At 46.6% G+C, this 22,385-nt stretch overlaps 1 protein-coding gene across 1 annotated transcript in view; it reads right to left on the bottom strand.

The window, feature by feature from the left end:
• The window catches only part of CEP164 (centrosomal protein 164), a 72,927-nt gene that overhangs the window by 27,746 nt on the left and 22,796 nt on the right, over positions 1–22,385 (bottom strand). The window contains exons 5-9 of the mRNA XM_056860251.1: positions 11,919–12,004; positions 10,678–10,836; positions 5,277–5,408; positions 3,178–3,394; positions 175–252 (exon numbers count right to left, since the gene is read on the bottom strand). Of these exons, the coding sequence (XP_056716229.1) occupies positions 175–252; positions 3,178–3,394; positions 5,277–5,408; positions 10,678–10,836; positions 11,919–12,004 (672 nt within the window). The remainder of the gene's footprint in view (positions 1–174; positions 253–3,177; positions 3,395–5,276; positions 5,409–10,677; positions 10,837–11,918; positions 12,005–22,385) is intronic.

The raw sequence follows: 22,385 nt of genomic DNA, 5'->3' as shown, positions 1-22,385 counted from the left end.
CTGCCAGGGGACAGAGAGATATGGTCAGCCAACAGTCCTCCCAGCTTTGCCCACCATGGAGTACCCCATCTGCTGCTGGCTGAGCTACAAGACACTCCAACCAAGAGGCCAGAGAGCCCATAGCGGATGCCAGGCAGAGGCATGAGAAAAGCTCCTTCTCTCCAGGTGTTTTACCTTGAGGTGCTCAGTGGTTGCTGCAGACTGCCGGTACTGGAGCTCAGCTGCAAACTGCATCTCTAGCTTCTCCAGAGCCTGCAAAATCATGAAGAAGCCTGTTAAAACGAAACCCCTGCTAAGTTTAAACTGCTTCAGAAGAGAAGACGTTTTATAATTGGGCTGGGTGGGCTTTCTTTCTTTCTTGGCCAACAGCAGCTGGCTTCTCAAACCCCTCCTTGGCTTGTCCTACTGACGCAGCATACCTTCTGTCTTTTCCGCATTGGTTAAGAAATCCTCTTTATGGAACTACACAGGTAAACATTAATTCATCTGTTTAAAGAATTGCTGTTTGCCAAACCTCAACCAACAGGCTCTCAGACTAGCAAACAATATAAAATCTAATAATGTATATATAATCATCAGTAAAATAGATTCAAACTAGAATAAAATAATCAACAAACCAATTCCAAAACACATCATAATTAGCAGCAATAAAACTAGGGACACTGAGTCATATTATAAATTCACTGCATGTGTGAGGGGGGTGGCCACATTGTTCATGAAGATTAACTAAATGCCTGTGTAAATAACAATGAATTAACTCAACAACTGAAGCAAAGATGACTGTGTGATATGCAAGGAAGCTCTCCCCACCCCACCCCTTAGTCATCTCTTTTCTAAACTGGAAAGTCCCAGACTCTTCAGTCTTTCCTCACAGAAAAGGTGCTTCAGCCCCCTAATCATCTTGGTTGCCCTCTTCTGTATTTTTTCCAGCTCTGCGATGTCCTTTTTGAGATATGGCGACCAGAATGGTACACAATATTCCAAATGAGGCTGCACCATAGATCTATACAGGGTCATTACAATATTGGCAGTTTTATTTTCAGTCCCTTTCTTAATAATGCCTTAGCCATCTTCACCATTGGAGCACACTGGGTTGACACTTCCATTGAGCTATTTACTTCGACCCCAAGATCTTTTCCGCTCTCAGCAAGTTCAGGCCCCAGTGGCCTATACTCGATGAACCTTATGCAAAGAGATAAAGTACTTCTTATACCAGGTTTCACAGAGCTCTACTTTTTAACAGGTAGTACCTTTTTAACCAAGCTCGCTTGCCATGGATGTGAGGGAAGGGCTACATGTGAGACCCCCTGGGCCAGTGAGAAGATCTGCGAGGAGTGACGGTCTTCCTCCTTTTGACAGATCATGCCTTTTTAACTACCCTAATTTCCTAACGGCATGAGCAGTTGGGGCAAGCTGAAGGGTGAGTCCCCATCTTCCAGGACTGACATCTGGGGCTCAACTATATCCATCCTGGCTGAGACTTAATTGATAAAAAAGATCTTAGAGAGGCCTGCCTCTCTTTAAGATGTTTTATTACTTTAGACCCTTCCCTAAGCAAGGCCAGGATGGTTTCAATATCCTGTGCAGTAGATTTTAGAGGCAGCCATTTTCGCTTGGCCTTGTGGGGCCTTGGGGGTTTCCTTTTGCCTGCCAGGGTATCCAAACACCAGCCAGCCAGAGGCCCTTTGTCAAGTAAGGCAGTAAATGAGGAGTTCCCCTAATGATTTCTATGGGTCTGGAGGCCTGTGGATTCCCACTTTCACAGCTGAGGCTCAGTGAAGCACAGCCCAGGAAGGTTGAAAAAAGAAGAAAAGCCTTGTGTGTAGAAATATCAAAGTCAATTCCCCCAAAAAGCTAAAATTATATTACATCACAGAATTTTTAATTAAACTGTAAATATGAAAACTATGCATAGCAATCCATCAACTTTAGTTACATACATAGGTACCTTCCCCTCATGTAAAAGAACTTTTTTTTATAAACTTACATTTACCCACATGGGGATGTCACACGTTTACAAACATCTTTCCTATGAACAGGTACAGTTATCAATAACATAAAACACATGTGTACGCCAAACGTGTTTCAGCCATGAGGCCTTCCTCAGTTGTTTAAATTTGTAGAATGCAAGCACCATACAATGTATTTGTTAAAATCACAACATGCCTGATAAAAGCACTGAACATCCAGATATGGAATCTTTTACATGGAATGGGTATCTCTCCTTGTCATTATAATTAATTAGGACCATCAGAGATAACTTTTGAGATGGTAGTTGTCAGTGGTCCATATTTCCCTATAAGCCATGTCAGGCTAAAGCATTGCCCAATGAATGGTGTGTACAGCCATATACAGGAAACCAACTGCAGCCCAGGAAGGCAAAAGGGCAACAAAGGCAGTTGCTGGTCCAAATGAGGTTGGGTCATCCTTTTGGAATACTTTGTGTTCTTTCTTATCTAACGCGTTCATTTTATCGAGGCTTCTATTGTATTTACTTGCAGTATTTTAGGATCTCAGGGCAACATATCCTAGTTTACTCTCACAACAACCACAGGAGATAAGTTAGGAGGGAGGGAGGGAGGGGGAGAGAGGGAGACTGGCCCAAGGTGACTCAGTAGGTTTCATTGCCAAATGATGATTTGAACATGGTTAATACCTCGTCTGCTACACCCACAGGTTTTTAATAACTTCCACTATTCTTGAAAGACTCTAAATTTCATGTTATTTGGCTTTCTTTTCTTTTAATCCCTTTCCACCATTTTGACTGTAAAATCATGAAGTTTAAAAGCCCTCTCGAAACTGTTCCCATGTAGTTCAGCAACACCCCTGACATCAAAAGTTCCAAGGGAGTCTCTCCTTCGCGTTCATAAGCCCCACACAGCTGCAGCACTCCAGTGCGTGCACCGCTACACCTTTGTGAAGCAGCATCTACCCTTCTGACAGTTTGGGGAAAGCCACACAGTGGCATGCAGAGAAAAGGGAGAGGTGAAAAGATAAAGAGAGCTCAGCCACTATAGGAGACCTCTGCAACCATCATGGTGCAAGGAAGAGGCTGCTCCGTTACAACCAGCTACCCAATCTGGGCTTTGCTAGAGGCCAGTGTATCAAGCCACCTCAAGACAGAGAAGCTTCCTGAGACTACAAGAAAGATCTTGCCTAGGGAGAGGTCAACCTCACCGCTTCCTTTTCCCTCTGCAGTCTCTCCTTCATATCGCCCACGGCTCTCATGTTCTCCTGCTCCAGCTTTTCCAGTTCCACCTGCTGGACAGCTTCTGCTTCTATCTTCATTCTCTCCAGAGCAAACTGCTTCTGTTCTTGAAGCCTGTCCTTCTCCAGTTGTTGCAATGAATCCAGCTCCTTTCTGAACTTATGCAGTGCTGCCTCCTGCTCTAGTCTGAAAGACAATCACCAAAACCAGTCAGAAGCAAACCCTTCCAGCTCCTGCCATTGCTATTCAGCAGTGAAGCTCTCAAGAGAGTGACGTAAAAAATCAAAACAGTTCAAAATTTGACAGAAACCCCTGGTTAAGCCCTGGCAAGCACCCTCCCTCAAACACCCCTGCTGGAGAGACAGAAAAGGCATGCCAATCCAGAGTGGGCATCCTTGGCAGGCAAAGTCATGAGAATTTGCTGCGTATACTGATAGAAGAGGGTGGTTGTCAGGAATAAGCACTCTGCAAGGGCCACGGAAGAACAGTGACTGTGATATGCAGGCCACTCACGCGCTGCTCCACCTCCACTAGTTTTGGAGACTTTGGCCAGGCCTCACAATTCTAATCAAATTTGATGAAACTATAACATCTATACCAGGCAGAGTATAACTGCAAAGGGATGAGATAACAGGTTGCTTACCTGTAACTCATTACTGAGACATGGTTACCTGTGCAGTCAAGCATAACGGGGTGGACCCAATGGTGTGTTTCCACATGTACAAGGACTTCCAACTCACAGACCGTGATTTTCTTAGATCCCTTCTTCGGTGGCAGCCTAAAAATGATCACCCAAATCCGGCTCCTGTGGGTCCGCTCTCCCCTCAGATTTCAGGGGTCATTTCATTCTGGCTGCTATGTGAGGGGAGTCAGCAAAGACATTTACGTCCTGCTAATAATACCCTGTTGGTGGTCCCTGGCCCCAGGAGTGTGTGGCTGTCCTCAACAAGAGACCGGGCTTTTTCGGCCCTGGCTCCTGTCTGGTGGAATGACTCTGTCTAGTGACATCAGGGCCCCAAGGGACCTGAGTTCAGCAGGGCCTGTAAGACAGAGTTTTTCCACCAGGCCAGAACTGAGGGCAGCTGCAGGTAGCTCACCAATGCTGGACTCACTACCTTTCCCCCACCCTTCTCCTCTGGTCTATCTGGTGATATATAAGGGGGTGTCCTGGCTTCTTGGCTGTGATATCGTTGTCATAGCAAGTACCACAGTAAATTGTGTGCCATCTATTTTAATGAGTAGATAATAGTCTGGAGATTGTGTTTTAATAGGATGTTTTAATTGGTATTTATATGAATATCTGTGATTTTATTGTTGTTCCCCACCCTGAGCCTGGTTTTGGCCAGGGCGGGCGGGCTAGAAATATAATAAACAAACAAACGCTTTGTATGCCCAAGTTCTTGCACCCACGGACAGAAAATAAGACTGTTCAAAGTCAAGCACTAATAGAATGAGGAGAAACAGAAAGCAGAGACCACAAGTACACTGTGAGATAAAAGCATGAAGGAAAGCAGAGGAGATCCAGAAAGAGGCCTATTCTGTCAGGTGCCATGGAACACAGGCAGGATAATGCTGCTGCTCCTGCCATCATCATGCTCATGGGCTTCCTAGAGGCATTTGGTTGGCCACTGTGTTAACAGATGGCTGGACTTGATGGGCCTTCTTGGTCTGATCCGGCAGGACTTTGTTCTGAAGTTCTTTTATGACTCCCTGCAATGTTGCGCATTCCTCATTGGCCACCTTTGCAGCGTCTCCACCCACTTCAGGCACATAGTGTTCCACAGCTGTCCTGCAGATGGGTGGAGCCACTGCCAGCTGCAGCTTCTAGTTTAGCTAGAGAAAGTTCAAAGCGACCCTCAGTGTAGGATTGAGTATTTCACAAAGAAGAAGAGTGAGCTATTTCCAAACTCTTCCCCAGGAAGCACTTTGGTCAAGCCTCAGGTCATGGCCCAAGCAATGAGGCGGGTGCAAAGCCAGCTTAAACCCCGGGTCCCCTGCCTGTGCTGTCACACCTTCTCCTGTTCAGGAGAGGCCAATACTCACAGCCCCTGCCCAATCAAAGTGACACCTGAGTCTCTCCTTCTCTGCTTCCAGTTCAGACTGGCTTTGGCTCTGGAGTTCCAGGCGCTTGTTTTGCAACTCCTTCCTCAAGCGTAGCTCCTCCTCTTGCCTGGCCTTCTCCAACTCTGTTTTCAGTGACCTAAGAGATGAGCAGAAGATGGTTTGAGCATCCCCGCAAAACCACCCCCTTGCTATGCGTTGCGAAGGCCCTTCGGTCTTTTCCAAGAGAAGGAGGAGGTGCCTCAAAGGGTCAGACAAGACTCAATCAACGTTGAGTATCTGGAGGAAAGGATCTAAGTAGACCAAGACTGAAAAAGAACTGCTGGTGAACAGCCCCGGCCACACTCTGAGTCTGCTTCCACAGGCCACCTTCTGGCACTCCCGATTTCTAAAGCATGCTAGGAAACCAAAGTATTCCGGGGATTGTTTTGTGTGGGACGAGTCTAAGCTCCAAGTCCACAAACACAACCCCTTGATGTCAGAGACTGATCTCTCTCCTTTCTTGGTGTCTAGCCTACCCCTCCCTCTCTGTCTCTTGGTTAGTGTGGAAGGAATTCCTGTCCATTTCTAGCTCTTCTGACACTGATACCTACAGGCCAGGAGTCTAGACAATGCCTGCAGCATCAGTTACCACTGTTTCTTTCCTGGGGGCTGCCTTCTTATTTCCCTCCTTCCCTCTCTATCACATACTACAGCCCTGCATCCTTTCTTGTTTCCCACACTCGAACTCTGGCAATGAATCTCCAGGAAAATAACAAACCAGGACTGGTCTCAACAAAAAGCTGAATATTAGGCAGGTCAGTTAAAATCCACTGGGGGGTGGGGGGTGGATGGAACTGGCGTGCAGACTGCTGGCCGGTTACCACTTATGGCAACCAAAGGGGAATCGTGCCAGTCTGTCCGTTTATCTAGCAAGTTCTTCTCCCGCCCTTTCTCCAAAGTGCTCTGAGAAACATACAAGGTCTTCTCCTCCTCCATTTCATCTTCATAACAACCCCTGTGAGGTAGGTGGAGCAGGAATGACTAGCTTTATGGCTGTGGGGGTGCGGGGTTGGGACCACGATCTCCCCAATCCTAGTCCAACATTCTAACAACTGCATCACAGCGGCCCTGCTGTAAGAAACACAACTTCAGTGCTGCCCAGCCACGGCAACCTGCTAGCAAAGCTTGGCACCCTCAGTTACTGAAGGATACTCTTCCACCAGTTTCCGTCTACAAAACATTTCAAAGGACAGAGCACCAACACCCCTTCCCACCTCCCTCTTATCCCCAGCCTTTCCAGCAAGATAATGGTCTGCCTTGGGGGCCAGCCAAGGACTACAACAAGTCCAGGATCCATGGATTTGCTCACCAAGCACACCCTGGCGGCCACCTTTCCTCCCTCTGGTGAGCCCAGCTCTGGAGGGAAAGGGTTGCCCATTTCTGCCACTATACTGCAACTTCCACATGCACCTTGCAGCCGGAAGGGGTGGCAGGCCACACGCGCTCTTCAGGAGTCGTCCATGTTACACTCCACTGGTCCTGCAGCAGGGCTCCCTACCCCCCACACCCTCCATTAACTCCAATTCCCTTCCTTTCAGCTATGGGGCACGCCAGTATTCTGGGTATCTATCTAAGGATTTTATTTCGTCGTATCTACAGTTACCAAAGTTTTAAATAAACATTTTAATTAATACATTGACTGTTCATTGGCTGGTAAATACAGGGTTTTTACATTGGACCTGGAACAAATAAATACACCTGGCTGTGCAAAGACAAAATTTTCCAGGGACATTTGATGACTGTACAGCCTGATTTATGGTGGTTAAGGCACTGATTTAATCTAGCCAAGGATAGAGCACAAGTCAGGGTGACTACAAGGCCAGCCTAAATTTGCAGACCCCTCAACAAGTCACTCTTGCAAAGCATGCAAGGAGCTGCTGCTGCTGCCCTGGCAGAGAGAAGAGCTGCCGTGTGGGAGAACGCCTCACCAGAGGGGCCCCTCCTTTTGCTGGCGAAGCGGCTGCGTCTCCTCCTCCTGCTCCCATTGTAGCTCTTGCTGGAAGTGCTGGACTTGAGCCTCTTTTCCTTGCAGCAGATGTGTTTTTAATTGCTCCACAGTCTTTGGTTTTTCCTTGAATGTTTCCTCTGGGGTGTCCCCAGAATGTTGTTTCCAAGGCTCTGTTTGCTTAACTGCAGCCCCAGTCTCCCTGCAATGAATACAAACGTGTTTCACCATACAGATTGTTCCCGGAAACCAACGAACCAGATTTCGACACCCCATTGTGAAGAGAAAGGGTGACAAAGAGAATGGCACCTTTCTTATATGCCTGACAAAGGGACATTTGACTTTTGAAAGATTATACCCCAAAAACCTTGCTGGTCTCTAAAGTGCTGCTGGACTCGAAGTCCAGCAGCACTGTTGTTCTACTGCAGACCAACAGAGCTGCCCTCCAGAATGGATTTAAAGGTGGAAGGGTGTGATGACTCCAGTGGAAGTTCCGATTAGGTACACTAAGCATTTAAGTGTTTAGTCCGAAACAAGTCTCATTTGCCATTTATGCCTTGGATTTGCCACTCTTTAGATGCACTTCCCCCCCCCCCATCCATATTCTCAAAACTCAACAATAAGCCCCCATGCAGAATTTTGAGAATTTGGATGGGGACAATGTGCATCTATAGAGTGGCAAATCCAATGCAAAACCTTCCCTGAATAAATGGCCATGGTGGTGTTTTTAGACTACCTGTACAAATAGCAGAATGAAAAACTAATTTACCTAAAGCCACTGTCCACACTATACCATAAACATCAAAAACTCCAACTAGATCTATGTCACAATATAAGGAAAAAAGAGGGAATTAAACAAACAGAGAGAACAAAAACCAAGAAGGGGGAGAAGTGGAACAGACTTCCTTGAGAGGTGGTAAGTGCTCCTTCCCTGGAGGTTTTAAACAGAGGCTAGATGGCCGTCTGTCAGCAATGCGGATTCTATGACCTTAAGCAGATGATGAGAGGGAACGCAGGAAGGTTTGCATCAGTGTTTGGCTCTTGGGGCCCTTTTTTGGTGAGTGCTGTTCTGTGATTGGCCGACTCTGCTTCTACAATCTCAAATCAAAGAAAGGATTTTGCATGAGTAAAAAAAAATGTGAACTCTAATTGCAACTCCTGTGCTCCATCTTCCCTCAGGTGAATGACATGGCCTAGATCTCCATCAAGATTTAAGAGGCTTCTAAACTGCTTGCCTAGGAGAAATTGGCAGGCTGGACTTTGATTATCTTAATGACCCAAACCTTATTTTAATCTTAAAAATATTTTTAATTGTGCCTTTTCAGCTTATTCAAGGTGGCTTACAGTAATAAAAACCAAAAAAAACCCCCATGAATTAGCCCCAAGTGCTAGACTATACAGCAGAAATAAAATAATCAAAATATAAAGTAGCAAAACTAAGTGGAGAAAACAAAATAAGCAATACATTTAACACCAGCATAAACTGTCAACTTGGCAACAGATTACGCACAGAGTTCTGGATCCAGAATAAAGCTAATTCCCAGCCAGCTCAACCAAACACCGAATGGCAAGGGGGGAAAGCTTAAACACAAAACAAATGCCAGATGAATCATCCTGGGAAGGCCATTCCAGCACCATCACCGAGGCAGGCCTGAGTCACTATCTCCTCAGCCCGGGGCTTCTGAAAAATGAAGGAAGGCCAGGTTCACACAGGAAGAGACAGTATAGCCCTTTCTGAACTCCAAGGCCTGATAATGACACCATGAGTAACTAAAGCAAATAATTTCTTTCCAAGAAAGAATGATACCCCAACCAGAAGGCTCCAGCCATGGATGGCACAGGCTTCCAACAAGTTCAGATCTAAAGGCCCTCCCCACCTGCAACCTGACAGTTTACATGGAGTGCAACCCAATCCAGAAAAAGCAAAGGTCCACACGCCTGGCCTGAAGAACACCCCAGTAGCAGCACCTTCCTGACACGGACAGAATTCCAGCGGGCTTACTCTCATCCAGCCCACTACTCATTCCAGGATATGGCACCTCCACTGACACTGACACACCAGAGGAAGTGGGGAGAGGGTAAATTAATAAAGCAACAAGCTCACAATCTAGCCCACATGCATATTTTAAAATACTATTAACCCTGCTACTGATCTGATTTAAGGCATATTAACAAGTTAATGGCCCTCCAGAGTCAGTTCTGTGCACAGAAAGTGAACAATACGGCCAACACTGGAAAATGCACCTTCCACAGGCACAAACTACCCTGGAATGCACAGAGAACCTCTTGCTAGTTTCCTTGGCAAATGTTCAAACATTTCCAGCAACATATAAATGGATCCTTACCACTTCATCGTTTAAATGTCTGTTTTACATTCCTACATTTATCCTGGGACTGTTCTTGGCCTGCTTAGCACTCCACCCCTATACAGTTCGTATCTTTTCAGAGCGGATTTCCTACAGAGGCCAGAAAAGTTACACTTCAAGCTTCATAAAGCTCACTGGAAACGAAAACCAAGCCAAGACAGAAAATAGACTAGTTTCAACACCAGGGACAACAAAGTTACATAAAAAGAAGACAAATAGATGGCTCAAAATGAATTAATTTAGAGAAAGGATCAGGAAGACGTTGATTCAATGGGGCAAAAAGGAAAGAAGAAGGATTTCCAAAGTGGGCCAAAAGGCTGGTGAACATGGGGCCTGTCCTGGTTAGTTCAGCTACATTTTTCCTAGCCAGGAGATGGGTCTGAGTTCCAGAAGCACTTCAAGTCCCATACCTCCCCTTCTTGCCACGGTCAATTGTCAAGTGGACGGAGGGGCCAGATATGCCTTCTTACCCAGAAGCCCTGCCATGATCAGGTCGCAGAATAGATTGCAACTGCTCAGGGAGGAATATTCAGAAAATCACTGCACTGCTATTTCAGGTAGCTCAATGCACAATTCCTGACAATGAACTTCTGCTCCCCAAAAAGGCCTGCCTGACTCTCTCACCAGGAAGCAGCCTGCCCTTTTACCCAACTCAGCTGCTTGAAAAGGAGGGAGACAGAAGCCGGGTGGACAGGAAGGACCAGCGCAGTGAATGTTGCTGTTGCCCCAAACCCTCTCCCCTCCTATACCTCCCCCCAGCTGAGTCTGCTTTGGACCCGGGCAGCAGCAGGGGCACAGCCATTCCCTCGTGTTGTACCCTCTACAGCCAGCCTTGGACCTAGGCAGCAGCAGCACAGATCTGGGAAGTGGCAGGTGCTAGCCACACGTGGCTGCCATCTGCTAGTCTGGCAAGCCAAGCGCCTCATTAGGCAGTGAGCCAGCCCTTTGGGTGGGAATCAGAGATCTGCCACAGCGGGGGAAAGCCCTGCCTGCCACACGGGCAAGCCCTGTGTTCCACAGGTGCATGGCGCTGTTCTCCCAACCCTGGCCCTTACGACTGGCAAGATGGGTCGGGCTCCTTGGCATCCTCCAGCCCACTGGCGGTTCTCTCCTCCTCCTCTTGGGTACCAGTATCTCCCAAGCCCATCTTCTCCACGCTGGAACACTCCTCTTCAACCCTTTCGTGAGCACTGGAACAGTTTTGACTCCTCTCACTTGGCAGCAGTTAAAAGACAACAGAATAAAAGGTTAGCATGCAGGAGGTTTCATCATCATATCTACAATGGCAGGTGAGGGAAACGCCAGAGTCTACAATCAGAAGATTGTCTTCAAAAAGAGTCTACAATCAGCAGGCACTTCACTGGACTTTACAGCAGCAGACCTTCTATCAGTTAAAACAAAGGAGGAACCTCTTCTGTAAGAGAAAAGAAAAAAGACTGCTGGGGAAAATGCTCAGAGTCAGCTGGGGTTGGAGTGTGCAACAGCCGCTATGCATGGGGCCTCTTCCCTGGAGAATTCCCCAAACCAGCCCTGCACAATAGTTAGACAGACTGGAAGCCATGCCCACATTTCCAATTCTAAAAAACAAACAAACAAAATACCCCTTGGGACACCACAAACACGAAGCACAACAGCAGAAACCCAAATGCAAAAGCCTGGCTTGGACCAAAAAGCATAATACCAAAAGCATCTTCAAATATGGCGTCCCATGTGGAGGACCCCTCCTCTACAGGCCGGTGCTGTGTGGATTTTACAGTTGTCATCAGCCAGCTTCTTTTCTAGGTCGCATGCAACAGTCTGTTGAATGTCTGCCTGGGCAGAGTTGAAATGTGGAAACTACCTGCACATCTCTCTAAACACACACCTGCTTACCCCTGACAAAGTGGCAGGCCCATTGTCAAGAAACCAGTTGGTGAAAAGCATGTTTTCAGAGAGGCAGCCAGGCCACAAACCTAAGAGTTGAAGGTAAAAAGAAAATACTTCCGCTTCTGCATATCAAGAAGTAACAGCGTTTGTGCTGTCCCTACTTGTTTTGGCTTCATAACGTCTTAGGCCTAGTGAGAAAAGGGATATGGCAATAAGTCTGGAAAACAACTGCAGCCTGAGCAGACATTTGCTGGCTTACTCTGCCAGATGGAGGAAGGCAGGCAAAGAAAAGGGAAGGGAGGGACATAAAGGAAGACCCCTGTGGGTATAGCAAAGATCTTGGCATGTTGTCAGGTGCTCTGCTGTGATGGCTGTCATAGGGGCGTTATTGGGATGGGATGGGCTGAACACACAAGGCTCAAGGCTGTACCCCTTGTCTGCTTCTGCCTGTCCTCTGCTTTCTGAGCTTCGCTCCTCTTTGATTTGGTCCTTCTCCTCTGCCAACGAACCATTAGCCTGCAAGAGAAAGAACAGACTGGGGAGTTTGCCAAAACACTGTCCTCGCAGTAAGAAGACAGAGGTGGCCGGAGCCACAACATTTGAAGCAGAGATCCGAAAACTGCCTAATGATGAGGTGACAAGCTAGAAAGGCAAGGTTAAACATCTAAAAATGCAAGCGTGCTAACTCACTTCAGCATGGCTATGCTTTCCCGGTACCGCAAAGGCACCTGCCCACACCTCGCATTGCCCCTGACACAGGAGGAGGTCCACTTTCCCCCCTGGCACACCTCCCAAAGAGTACACATCCCTGTAAGATGGCGTTCATGATACAAGGCAACGGAGGTGTTTATTCCTTTGAGTACTCTTCTCATGGTCACCCCACCCGAGGGGCCGTGGCCTACTGCAGCCCAAATTCCAAGAGACGGGAGGGTGTGCACGGCCTTGCGTGTTGTGGCCCCAACACGCCAGAAAATGACCTGCTGAACAGGCAGGGATGGACCAGAGTTCAGACGGAGAATTCACAGAAGGGCTACTAACTGTCACCAACCTTTTGCCCCTCAAATTTCCCCTAAGCCTAGCCTTAGACACAAATGGCCCTGACCTGGACAGCCCCAGGCTAGCCTGATCTTGTCAGCTCTCAGAAGCTAAGCAGGGTCGGCCCAGGTTAGCATTTGGATGGGAGACATCCAAGGAAAGAGCCTTGGCTACTTACCGTGAAGGCTTCTTCTGCTCAGAGGGACGAAGGGCATCTTCATTATGGGTGTTTCCTTTTCCTCTTATCTCGGGAGGCAGGAATCAAATATTTAAATTTTTCTGACCTCTGAGGGTAAACGCCCCCTTGTGATCAGTTAAAGACTTTCCGAGCCTTATATATTTAAGATAGACTGAAGAAACATGTTAGTTATAATTCTATACAAGAAATAAGCTCCTAATGAACATTAACGATGAACTTTTAGGATAACTATAAGTCATGAACCAACAAGGAACGTTTAACTTGAATTGAAGGTTAACTGGAAGTTAGATATAACCATGATTACCTGTCATTTTATTTTATTTGTTTTATTTATATTTTACTGATGTCTGGGCGGGCAAGATGCCCTTCGTCCCTCTGAGAAGAAGCCTTCACGGTAAGTAGCCAAGGCTCTTTCTCGCTTGAGGGAAGGGCATCTTCATTATGGGACATACAAGAGCTGTCCCCGCCCTTGGGAGGGTTAGACGTCCTGAAGTATACTTTGCAGTACTCGTCTGCCTAAGGTGGCATCTGCTGACAAGTATAGATTTAGTGTCTCACAAATGTGGACACGGAGGACCAAGTTGCGGCCTTACATATCTCTTCCATAAAGCTCAGCGGTCGAAGGCTGCTGAAGTAGCCGCACTTCTTCCCAAGTGGGCAGTAACCCGCAGGAGCAGGTAGGTTACTTACTCTATAAGCCTGTGTTATGTATAAGGTGATAGTCCTACTAATGGATGCCCTGGACATATGCTTGCCCTTGTTAGGTGGTGAGATATGAACGAATAAGTAAGGTTAAGGTTTCTCTATTGTGTTCTGTAGCAGAGAGCTGCTAGAAGGCTGCTCTCCCGTTCAAGGCAGGAAATAGAACTGATCACAAGGGGGCGTTTACTCTCAGAGATCAGAAAAATTTAAATATTTGATTCCTGCCTCCCGAGATAAGAGGGAAAGGAAACACCCATAATGAAGATGCCCTTCTCCCTCTGAGCGAGAATACTAGGGTTGTGACAGAAGGCAGGCAATGGCAAACCACCTCCCAACGTCTCTTGCCCTGAAAGCCCTACGGGGGTCCACTGTAAGTCAGATATGTGACCTTGATGAAAGAAAAAAAGAGACTCAAATGGAGGGCTGGTGGCAATTTGCACCACCTTCAGCTCTTTCCAAAATATCATTCTGTCAAGACAATTAATTGAAGTCATAGAATCATAGAGTTGGAAGGGACCACCAGGGTCATCTTGTCCAACCCCCTGCACAATGCAGGAAATTAACAACTACCTCCCCCACACATTCCCAGTGACTCCAACCCTCCCCCCATCATGCAGGTTCCCACAATCAAAGCACTCCCGACAGATGGCCATCCAGCCTCTGCTTAAAGACCTCCAAAGACGGGGACTCCACCACCCTCCGAGGCAGTGCACTCCACCGTCGAACAGCCCTCACCATCAGAAAGTTCTTCCTAATGTTTAGGTGGAATCGCTTTTCTATTAATTTAAATCCATTACTCCGTGTCCTAGTCTCTGGAGCAACAGAGAACAAGCTAGTTCCCTCATCAACATGACATCCAAATATTTAAACATGGCTATCATGTCTTCCCTCAACCTTCTCTTCTCCAGACTAAGCAAACCCAACTCCCTAAGTCTCTCCTCATAGGGCATGGATTCCAGACTTTTGACCAGTCATTCAACTGGCCTGCTTACCTTCTCTTTCAAACTACTTTCCACAGTAGCTCTGTTAACCCCAAACTCTGCAGTGCCCAGGGCTGGAGAAAACACATCCTTATCTAATACTTTCTCAAACACCGGAATCTGAAAACCGAACAAGAAAAAGCAGGCAGCACAGATTGGCTTTCTTACTTTCTAAGTAATACTGGGAATGTTTAAATTGTCACTTGCTAATGAAGAGGAGTAAAATTCATACTGTTTGAAAAGTACCTGGAATGATACGGAATACCAGTCTCGAGATTAGATGTTTCTAAAAGTGACCAAAATCCCAAAGATGATTCATGATACCAAACTGGAGTTTCTCATCTCAGGAGGCATCTAGCTCTGATCAGTCAGACACATCTACTACACAAGTGTCTCGACCCACCAAAACTAGAGTGGCCCAGTGCCCTGATCCTGATGTGGGCCCCTGCCTTGCTTTTTGCAGGCAGTAGTTGGTCACTCTTAACTGCAGGCTCACCTCAACGTCACTGGGCTCAGGGTCCAAGTGGTCTGATACCTGCCATTCATTCATGGGACTGCTGCCTTCAGAAGCCTTCAAGAAGACAAAGAGCACACACACGTCAGCAGCAGCCTTGTACACTCCCAGTCCTGCTAGTGATCTGCACACAATCTTTGCATTGGCCAGCCCTTGAAAAACAAGCCGGGTCTTGTGAAACAGGTAGGTTGAATCTTATTACTTGAAACATCAAGGGACTTGGTGCCCCTAATAAATGCGCATGAGCCCTCAGGGATCTTAGAGATCTGAAAGATGAGATTGCCTTTCTTTGAGAGATGCACATGTTTGACTGCAATTTCCAGAAAAGTTGGGTGAGAAATGTCTACTGAATAAACAATTCTAATAGGGCCAGAGGGATGGCAACATTCTTCCATCAAACATTTAACAACTGAAAACACCATCTTGGCAGTAGTTGCCAGATATGTTAGTGACACTAATTAACTCTGAGTGCTATTTATTTTTCAGCATTTCTGGGCTATGCATGAACAAGCCTGAATTCTTCAAAGTTCTTCATGCTCATATAGTACAATTTCATTCCCCCAATATGCCTTTGGGCAACCACACTAGAGACAGGGGGGGTGCATTTCACCCGAAGTGGGGGCAGCAGTGACCAAAAAAAGGGGGGGCAAACAGTGGCTAATCTTGCCCCATAATGTGACAGAGACCACAACATGGTGGCAGAGGTGGGATTGCGTTGAAGAACTTTGTGCAGACTGGAAAGCAGGCACTCTTGACTCTTGGTCAAAACAAGTACAAGAGGTCCAGAAGTATTTTTTTCCCTGAGGGGCTTTTTGGTGAGTCAGGATGGGGAAGAAGACTAAAAACAAGTCTCTGAAACAAAGCACTATCGAGAAAATTTCCACAAACAACAGCATCGCTCTTTAGAAATACCCTCCTGAAAAGTTCCACACTCCCAGACCTCGCCCAGTTTGCTGGTCCATCAGGTGTTGAGAGACCCAGCTTTCATGCGGACCAAAGCATGATATTAGAGACTCTTTAGAGCTCAGTGATACAGGAGAGAATCAATTTATGGTATCTGAGGAAGGAAGCTCTGACTCTCGAAAACCTATACCCCCTCCCAAAAAAAAAATACTGTTGGGCTCTAAGGTGCTAGCAGATTCAAAGCTAGCTGTTCTACTGCAGACCAACACAGCTGCCCTCTGGAACCAATCTGTGGGTTACAGTTAGGATGTATTTAAGCAATCACTTTACAGGCCATGTGGTTTTTAAAGTTAAATCCAGAACCAACGAACTTACAAAATTGTAGGCAATACTGCAAGTCACACTAAGGGAATGCACATAAAATCCTATGCCAGTATCTGTGCAGTATCAGCAAATGGTCAAACTAAACTTCACTAAAGAAAGACACCTGACTTACATGAAGCAGTCCTTTTGTGAGACACGAAAATAACTGAAAAACTCCAGGCATATCACCTGAAACACTTAAATAACAGAATCGCTACCTTCTGGTATTCCTGATGTTAACAACACTGTATTCAGAGACACGTTTTGTAAATCTTAGGTTGTAAAATTTCAAAATGGCATTAAAACATTGAACTCCAGGGGACAGCCCATTCCTGAAGAGGGGGGGATGGATTGCCATGGAGGGAAAAAAGCCCTATGTAAAAGTCTAAAATGTTTAAAAGGGGAAAATGCCCCATAGTGAACAGCGAGACTGCGCCACCGAAAAAGGTGGCGCAGCCCCGCCACCACTCAAGGGAGCGTTCCTGGGGCAAAAGGGCTATGGAAGCTGCCTAAAGGCAGCTCTACCCCAGGAATGCCCCCGCATGCCCGTGTGGGCTTTCCCTTCTGGGAAAGCTCTGCTGGTGTGGCAGTGCCCAGACACCAGTGTGTTTCCCCCTGCACCGGCATAGGTGCCACCTTATTCTGGCACCCATGCCAGCACAGGGTCATGTTAGCGCCTAAGGAGCTTCCCCCCTTCAGGAACGGGCTCTAAGCCATGGGACCGGATATACAGAGATATAAATCCCTTAGCAATGATGTAACCTTCATTATGCATAAATCTGCCAGTGTCATCATGAATTCAGCAACACTTCCAGCAGCCATATATGCCTGTTTCCCTCATTGCTAAACGAGGCAGAGATCCACTATAGTGTAGAAACTACAGACACATTTCACTGATTAGTCATTAACTCCCACTGCCCTGTTAAAATAATCCTCACATATATTGTACTTTGGGGCCTATTCCTACCCCAAGGGCCAAATTCTATTGAAGGGAGGAAGAAAAGTACTTACAAAAAAGCATTTATGGTGGCAGAAATAATTGTGTCTGACAACATAACAACATCCACAGCTTGAAAATGCACTTAGATATGAGTCAGAAAATTTCTTGTGTATAGATTCATCCTTCTCCTTATGCATACTAAATAATTCACACCAGCAATTTTTTAAAAATTTGAAACAAAAAACCCCCTGAGTTTTGAACTCACGCTTTCAGACAACATAAATATTCATGAATTTTAAAGAAAAACATTTTAAATTACTAATTTCTCACTTTTTAAAATCTTGGGGCATTTCCCCCCCACTAATATTTTCCATGTTATCACAAAGGGTCATCATGTTGCCCCGTGGCGCAGAGTGGTAAGCTGCAGTACTGCAGTCCCAAGCTCTGCTCACGACCTGAGTTCAATCCCAACGGAAGTTGGTTTCAGGTAGCCGGCTCAAGGTTGACTCAGCCTTCCATCCTTCCGAGGTCGGTCAAATGAGTACCCAGCTTGCTGGGGGTAAAGGGGAGATGACTGGGGAAGGCACTGGCAAACCACCCCGTAAACAAAGTCTGCCTAGAAAATGTCAGGATGTGACATCACCCCATGGGTCAAGAATGACCCGGTGCTTGCACAGGGGACCTTTACTTTTACTTAATATTTTCCATGTTATCACAAAGGGTCATCATGTTGTCTTGAAAGGTTATATCTCTCCAGAGTGCTTACAAAGGTTCCCTGGATCAGCATTTTCTTAATAAATGTGATCCCCCTTGCTTTCCCCCATCCTGCTACCAAAGAGGGCAACTGGCCCACAGGCCTCAGAATTGAGAAGGAAAGGGGCTCTGGCACCAGCACTCTCTCTCTCTCTCTCTGGTCTGTGGCTTCCTCCTCAGACGGGTGAGGTGCCTTTCCTCACCTGGCCCGTGACCAATCCCCTTCCACCTGAGAGGCTATAAAAGTGGAGGCTATAAAAGCTGCCTCCTCCCCCTGCTGCCTGTCTCCCTGCCCTGCTTGTTCCCCTTGCTGCCCAGGGCTGCCTCCTAGCCTCTCCCCTCCTGGCCTTCCCCAAATTCAGGCTTGGCCTTGCCTTCTGACCATGCCCCCACCCCAGCTGCTGCCTGGCTCCCAGCCTCTTTCTCAGCTCTGTGGGAGTGACCTGCCTGGGTCCCGGCCGCCTTCCTCTCCCAGCCTTCCTTGCTGGGTCCATCTGGCCCATGTCCATCCTCAGTTCGGGCAGCCAGCATGGGGTCGAATCAGGGAGGGGTGTCGGCTTCCGACACAGAACTCATGGGGTACATTTTTATCCGAATATGTTAAACAGGCTGTGGTAAAAAGGAACCCCAATAGCAAAAGATTTCTGGGGGTATTTTGGACCCCAGAAAACAATCTAAGTACTAACTGTTGTATCTTGGGGGCAATGGGGTTTACCTACTGTCCAGGTGACACTGTCCTAAGGGGACAAAGTTCTCTATGCATTCTGCCATCAAAAGTGCAGCTGGGGTAGGAAACTCACCCCCAGCTGGGAACCAGGATTTTTAATCAAGATATTAAGTTTTTCTCCTAAAGACTGTCTAAACATCTCAGTACCTGTCTAAGAACTGCTCTCCACCCCGCATAGACAGGGCACACATCACCTGCCACTACCAATCAATGCCATGGCAATGAGCCAGACTATAAATGAAGTACGTACTGCACTAGAGGCATAAGAACATAAGAACATAAGAAAGGCCCTGCTGGATCAGACCAAGGCCCATCAAGTCCAGCAGTCTGTTCACACAGTGGCCAACCAGGTGCCTCTAGGAAGCCACAAACAAGACGACTGCAGCAGCACCATCCTGCCTGTGTTCCACCGTACCCAAAATAATAGGCATGCTCCTCTGATACTAGAGAGAATAGGTATGCAGCATGACTAGTATCCATTCTAACTAATGTCACAGGCTACCATATGTGAACAGGATTTTGATATGAAAACATGTCCCATTAGGCTTCATAAGGATAGGAATGTGTTAAAACGTGTTAAAAAGATGTTATGTCCCTTCATGGACTGGAACACCTTTGACTGTATAAGCTCAAGGCTTACTTGCTATGCTGTAGAAGCAAACTCAGATTCTGCTGCTATAGTCATTTACTACAGCTGTCATAATGTAATAATGCAGATAAAGGTCACAGCTGCAGGTGTGCTCATCTGATTAAGAAAAACATACTGATTGACAAGGAATGATAGACACTGTCATATCTACTAACTACTGCAGATGGCAGTCAAGTGCATAGTACTGCTTATAAGGCCTATTGATTAACTACTGGTTAAGTTACTGTTTATTTATAGAATGCTTTAGCTAAGGGATTCTAGAACCAAAGTTGCTGGACCTATTCCAGCACATCTACAAGATAAAGGCTCTGAAAAGGTATAAATCGAGACCTCTGACTACAGTTTAGAGAGGTTCCTGATGGTCTAAACCTATTGACCTATGGACTTCCTCCATCTACCAAAGATGTAAAACCTTGGCAGCCTAATTCTTGTGTGAATTAGGAACCTGATTCTTGCGTGAATTAGGAACAAACATTTATACTTGTCTCCATTTCTGGAGAACTCTCACAGAGAGAGGTATTATGCCACACAGTCTGTCTCTCTGAAGACTGATTGTCTGGAATAATTGTCTGTACAATGCTTCATCCTGAATATGTGATGAAGGCCCTTATACTCTAAGGATTATAAGGGTATGGATCTTACCATATTTGAATATGGTGACATTGAGAACTCATTCGTTCTAACATGACTAATGCCTTCTCATAAGATCTATCTTATGTATAGACTTCCTAGTTCTGACAGACAAAATGTAAATGCAGCTTCTCTAAGAAGCCCACTACCAGAGCATATTCCAGGGGTTTCTCTACACAAGGAGGAAGCACTGAATATACTGTGCAGTCAGTTCTAAGACTAAGGTCTCACATAGAACTGTCTGACATACACATGCATACACAAACATGCATCACAGCCAACAATAGCTAACACATAGAATTACTCCAATTGGAATACATATAATTGGAATACATAGATGGAGATCCATGGAGCCTTAAGCTCTTAAACTGAACTATACTCAGTACTCTCTAAAGATTGGCACTGTCAGAGAGATTGCCAAATGGAGTTTATACTCTACACATAATGTTACGCTTTACACATAGCTTCAAATACTGATTAATTACAGTATAGCCCAGTGATGGCAAACCTTTTAGAGACCTGTGAGCTGTGGCTCACGAAAGCTCATACCCTACCAGAAAATATTTTTGTTAGTCTTTAAGGTGCTACTGGACTCTTGCCCTTTTTGACTACTGCAAACAGACTAACACGGCTACCCACTGTGAATTATCTTTTAGAGACCGAGTGCCCAAACTGCAACCCAAAACCCACTTATTTATCGCAAAGTGCCAACACAGCAATTTAACCTCAATATTGAGGTTTTAGTTTAGAAAAAAAAACAACTCATACATTAACATCCCCACTTCATCCCATGCTAGCGGAGTCACTCTGCACAGGATCGCGTGGCCGGACGGTCTCCGGGGGGGAACGCCCCTCACCTTATAGAGTGCATAGTGCAGGTACAGGTAAGGGGTGCATCGCTGGAAGTCGCGCAGGGTCTCGGCCGGCGGGTAGCGAAGCTGGAAGATGGGCAAGCCGCGCTTGCAGCGCCGCAAGCAGAAGGCACGCCACAGGAAGCACCCAAAGAGATCCAGCTCAGCCAGCTCCTCGTCCGGAGCGGCACTAGGGCCCGGCTCTCCAAAGGCCGGCTCCCCGAGCCAGGGCTCCCCCGGCACCTTGCCACCGCTGCCACACTCCTGGTGGCAGTGCTCCTCGCTGTCGCACAGCAGGTGGTGGAGGCGCAGGCTGGCCTCCAGGGCGCAGACGCTCTCCTTCCAGCCCTCGCCCTCGTACTGCTCCAGCGCGTAGGCACGCTGCAGCGGAGCAACTCGGCCGCCAGGAAGCCGCGGAAGCAGTACGTCTCCTACTGCGCGCCGGCCAGGGCGGCCAGAAGCAGCAGCCCCTGGTTTCACTGCTCCATGCCCGCCCCACCACCGCCTGCTGCTGCTGCGGAGCCGCTTGGAGGCCCATCCGGAGGCTCTGGAAAGCAGGGGGGAAAGGAAGGCAGGAGGCAGGCCAGGGCAGATCCCGCAGGGTCTTAGCGTTGCCGGCGGGCGAGGGGAGGGACCAAATGGCCAAAACACATGGGAGGTTTTGCCTTGGATTTGCAACTCTCTAGATGTGCTGGGGCGATGGCGTGAGTGCCCACAGAGAGGGCTCTGCGTGCCGCCTCTGGCACGTGTGCCATAGGTTCACCACCACTGGTATAGCCAAACCATCAAGGTGGCTCTTAGCTATACAGCAATGCTTACAGCAATGCATTCTCAAAGATGGCTTTCACATAGCCTTTTCTAATTTGAACATGGGCTTCAGACCCATAAACCTCAAACATATAGAGACTCTATGGTCTCATGCCTTCAGTCACAAACAGACTGCTGGAAGAGCTATAGTATCAGCTCTAACATGAAACTATGGAACCAAAGAGATCTTTCCTACCTTTGAAATAACAGAGTAATACTTAGAGAATACCTGAAGGAAATCTAACTATTCTAAGTGAACTTATAGAATCCTTACAGAAACTTTGCAATGACATGACTGGGTAAAGTATGTCTTATATTTAAATAAATTGAATTAGAATACTTATTCAATGCACTAACCATTATTTTTCAAGATTTCTGTAAACTGTATTATTTCCTGAATGAAATATGTACTTGGGAAACTCTTATATAGAGTCATAGAGATAGTTAATATTGCTAATATTGCTTGCATACATAAGATAGTATTTTGTTCCTGCTGAACTAATATAGTTTTTATTTCTGTAACCATTTACATGCATATACTTTATGTGAAATAAATAGTATTTTTATTCATATATTCTTTTCATATTTTTACTGGAACATTTCAAGAGAAAGTCTATCTCGCAAGAGGTGGAAAGTGTTGATCCCTGCTTAGTGGATAGCAGGCTGAATAAGATAAAATATCCCTTTTCAGGAAGGGGTCAATTCTAAGAGCTTGGTTACCTTATCGGCACGGACCACGACACTAACAGCCATGAATACCCCTCTCCTCCATGAATATGTCCACTCCCCTCTTAAAGCCCTCCAAGCTGGCAGCCATCACCACATCCTGGGGCAGGGAGTTCCA

Source organism: Euleptes europaea, chromosome 14 (assembly GCF_029931775.1).
Source record: "Euleptes europaea isolate rEulEur1 chromosome 14, rEulEur1.hap1, whole genome shotgun sequence".
Taxonomy (NCBI): Eukaryota; Metazoa; Chordata; class Lepidosauria; order Squamata; family Sphaerodactylidae; genus Euleptes; species Euleptes europaea.
The sequence above is the reverse complement of the archived record's forward strand: the minus strand, read 5'-3'. Positions and strand labels throughout refer to the sequence as shown.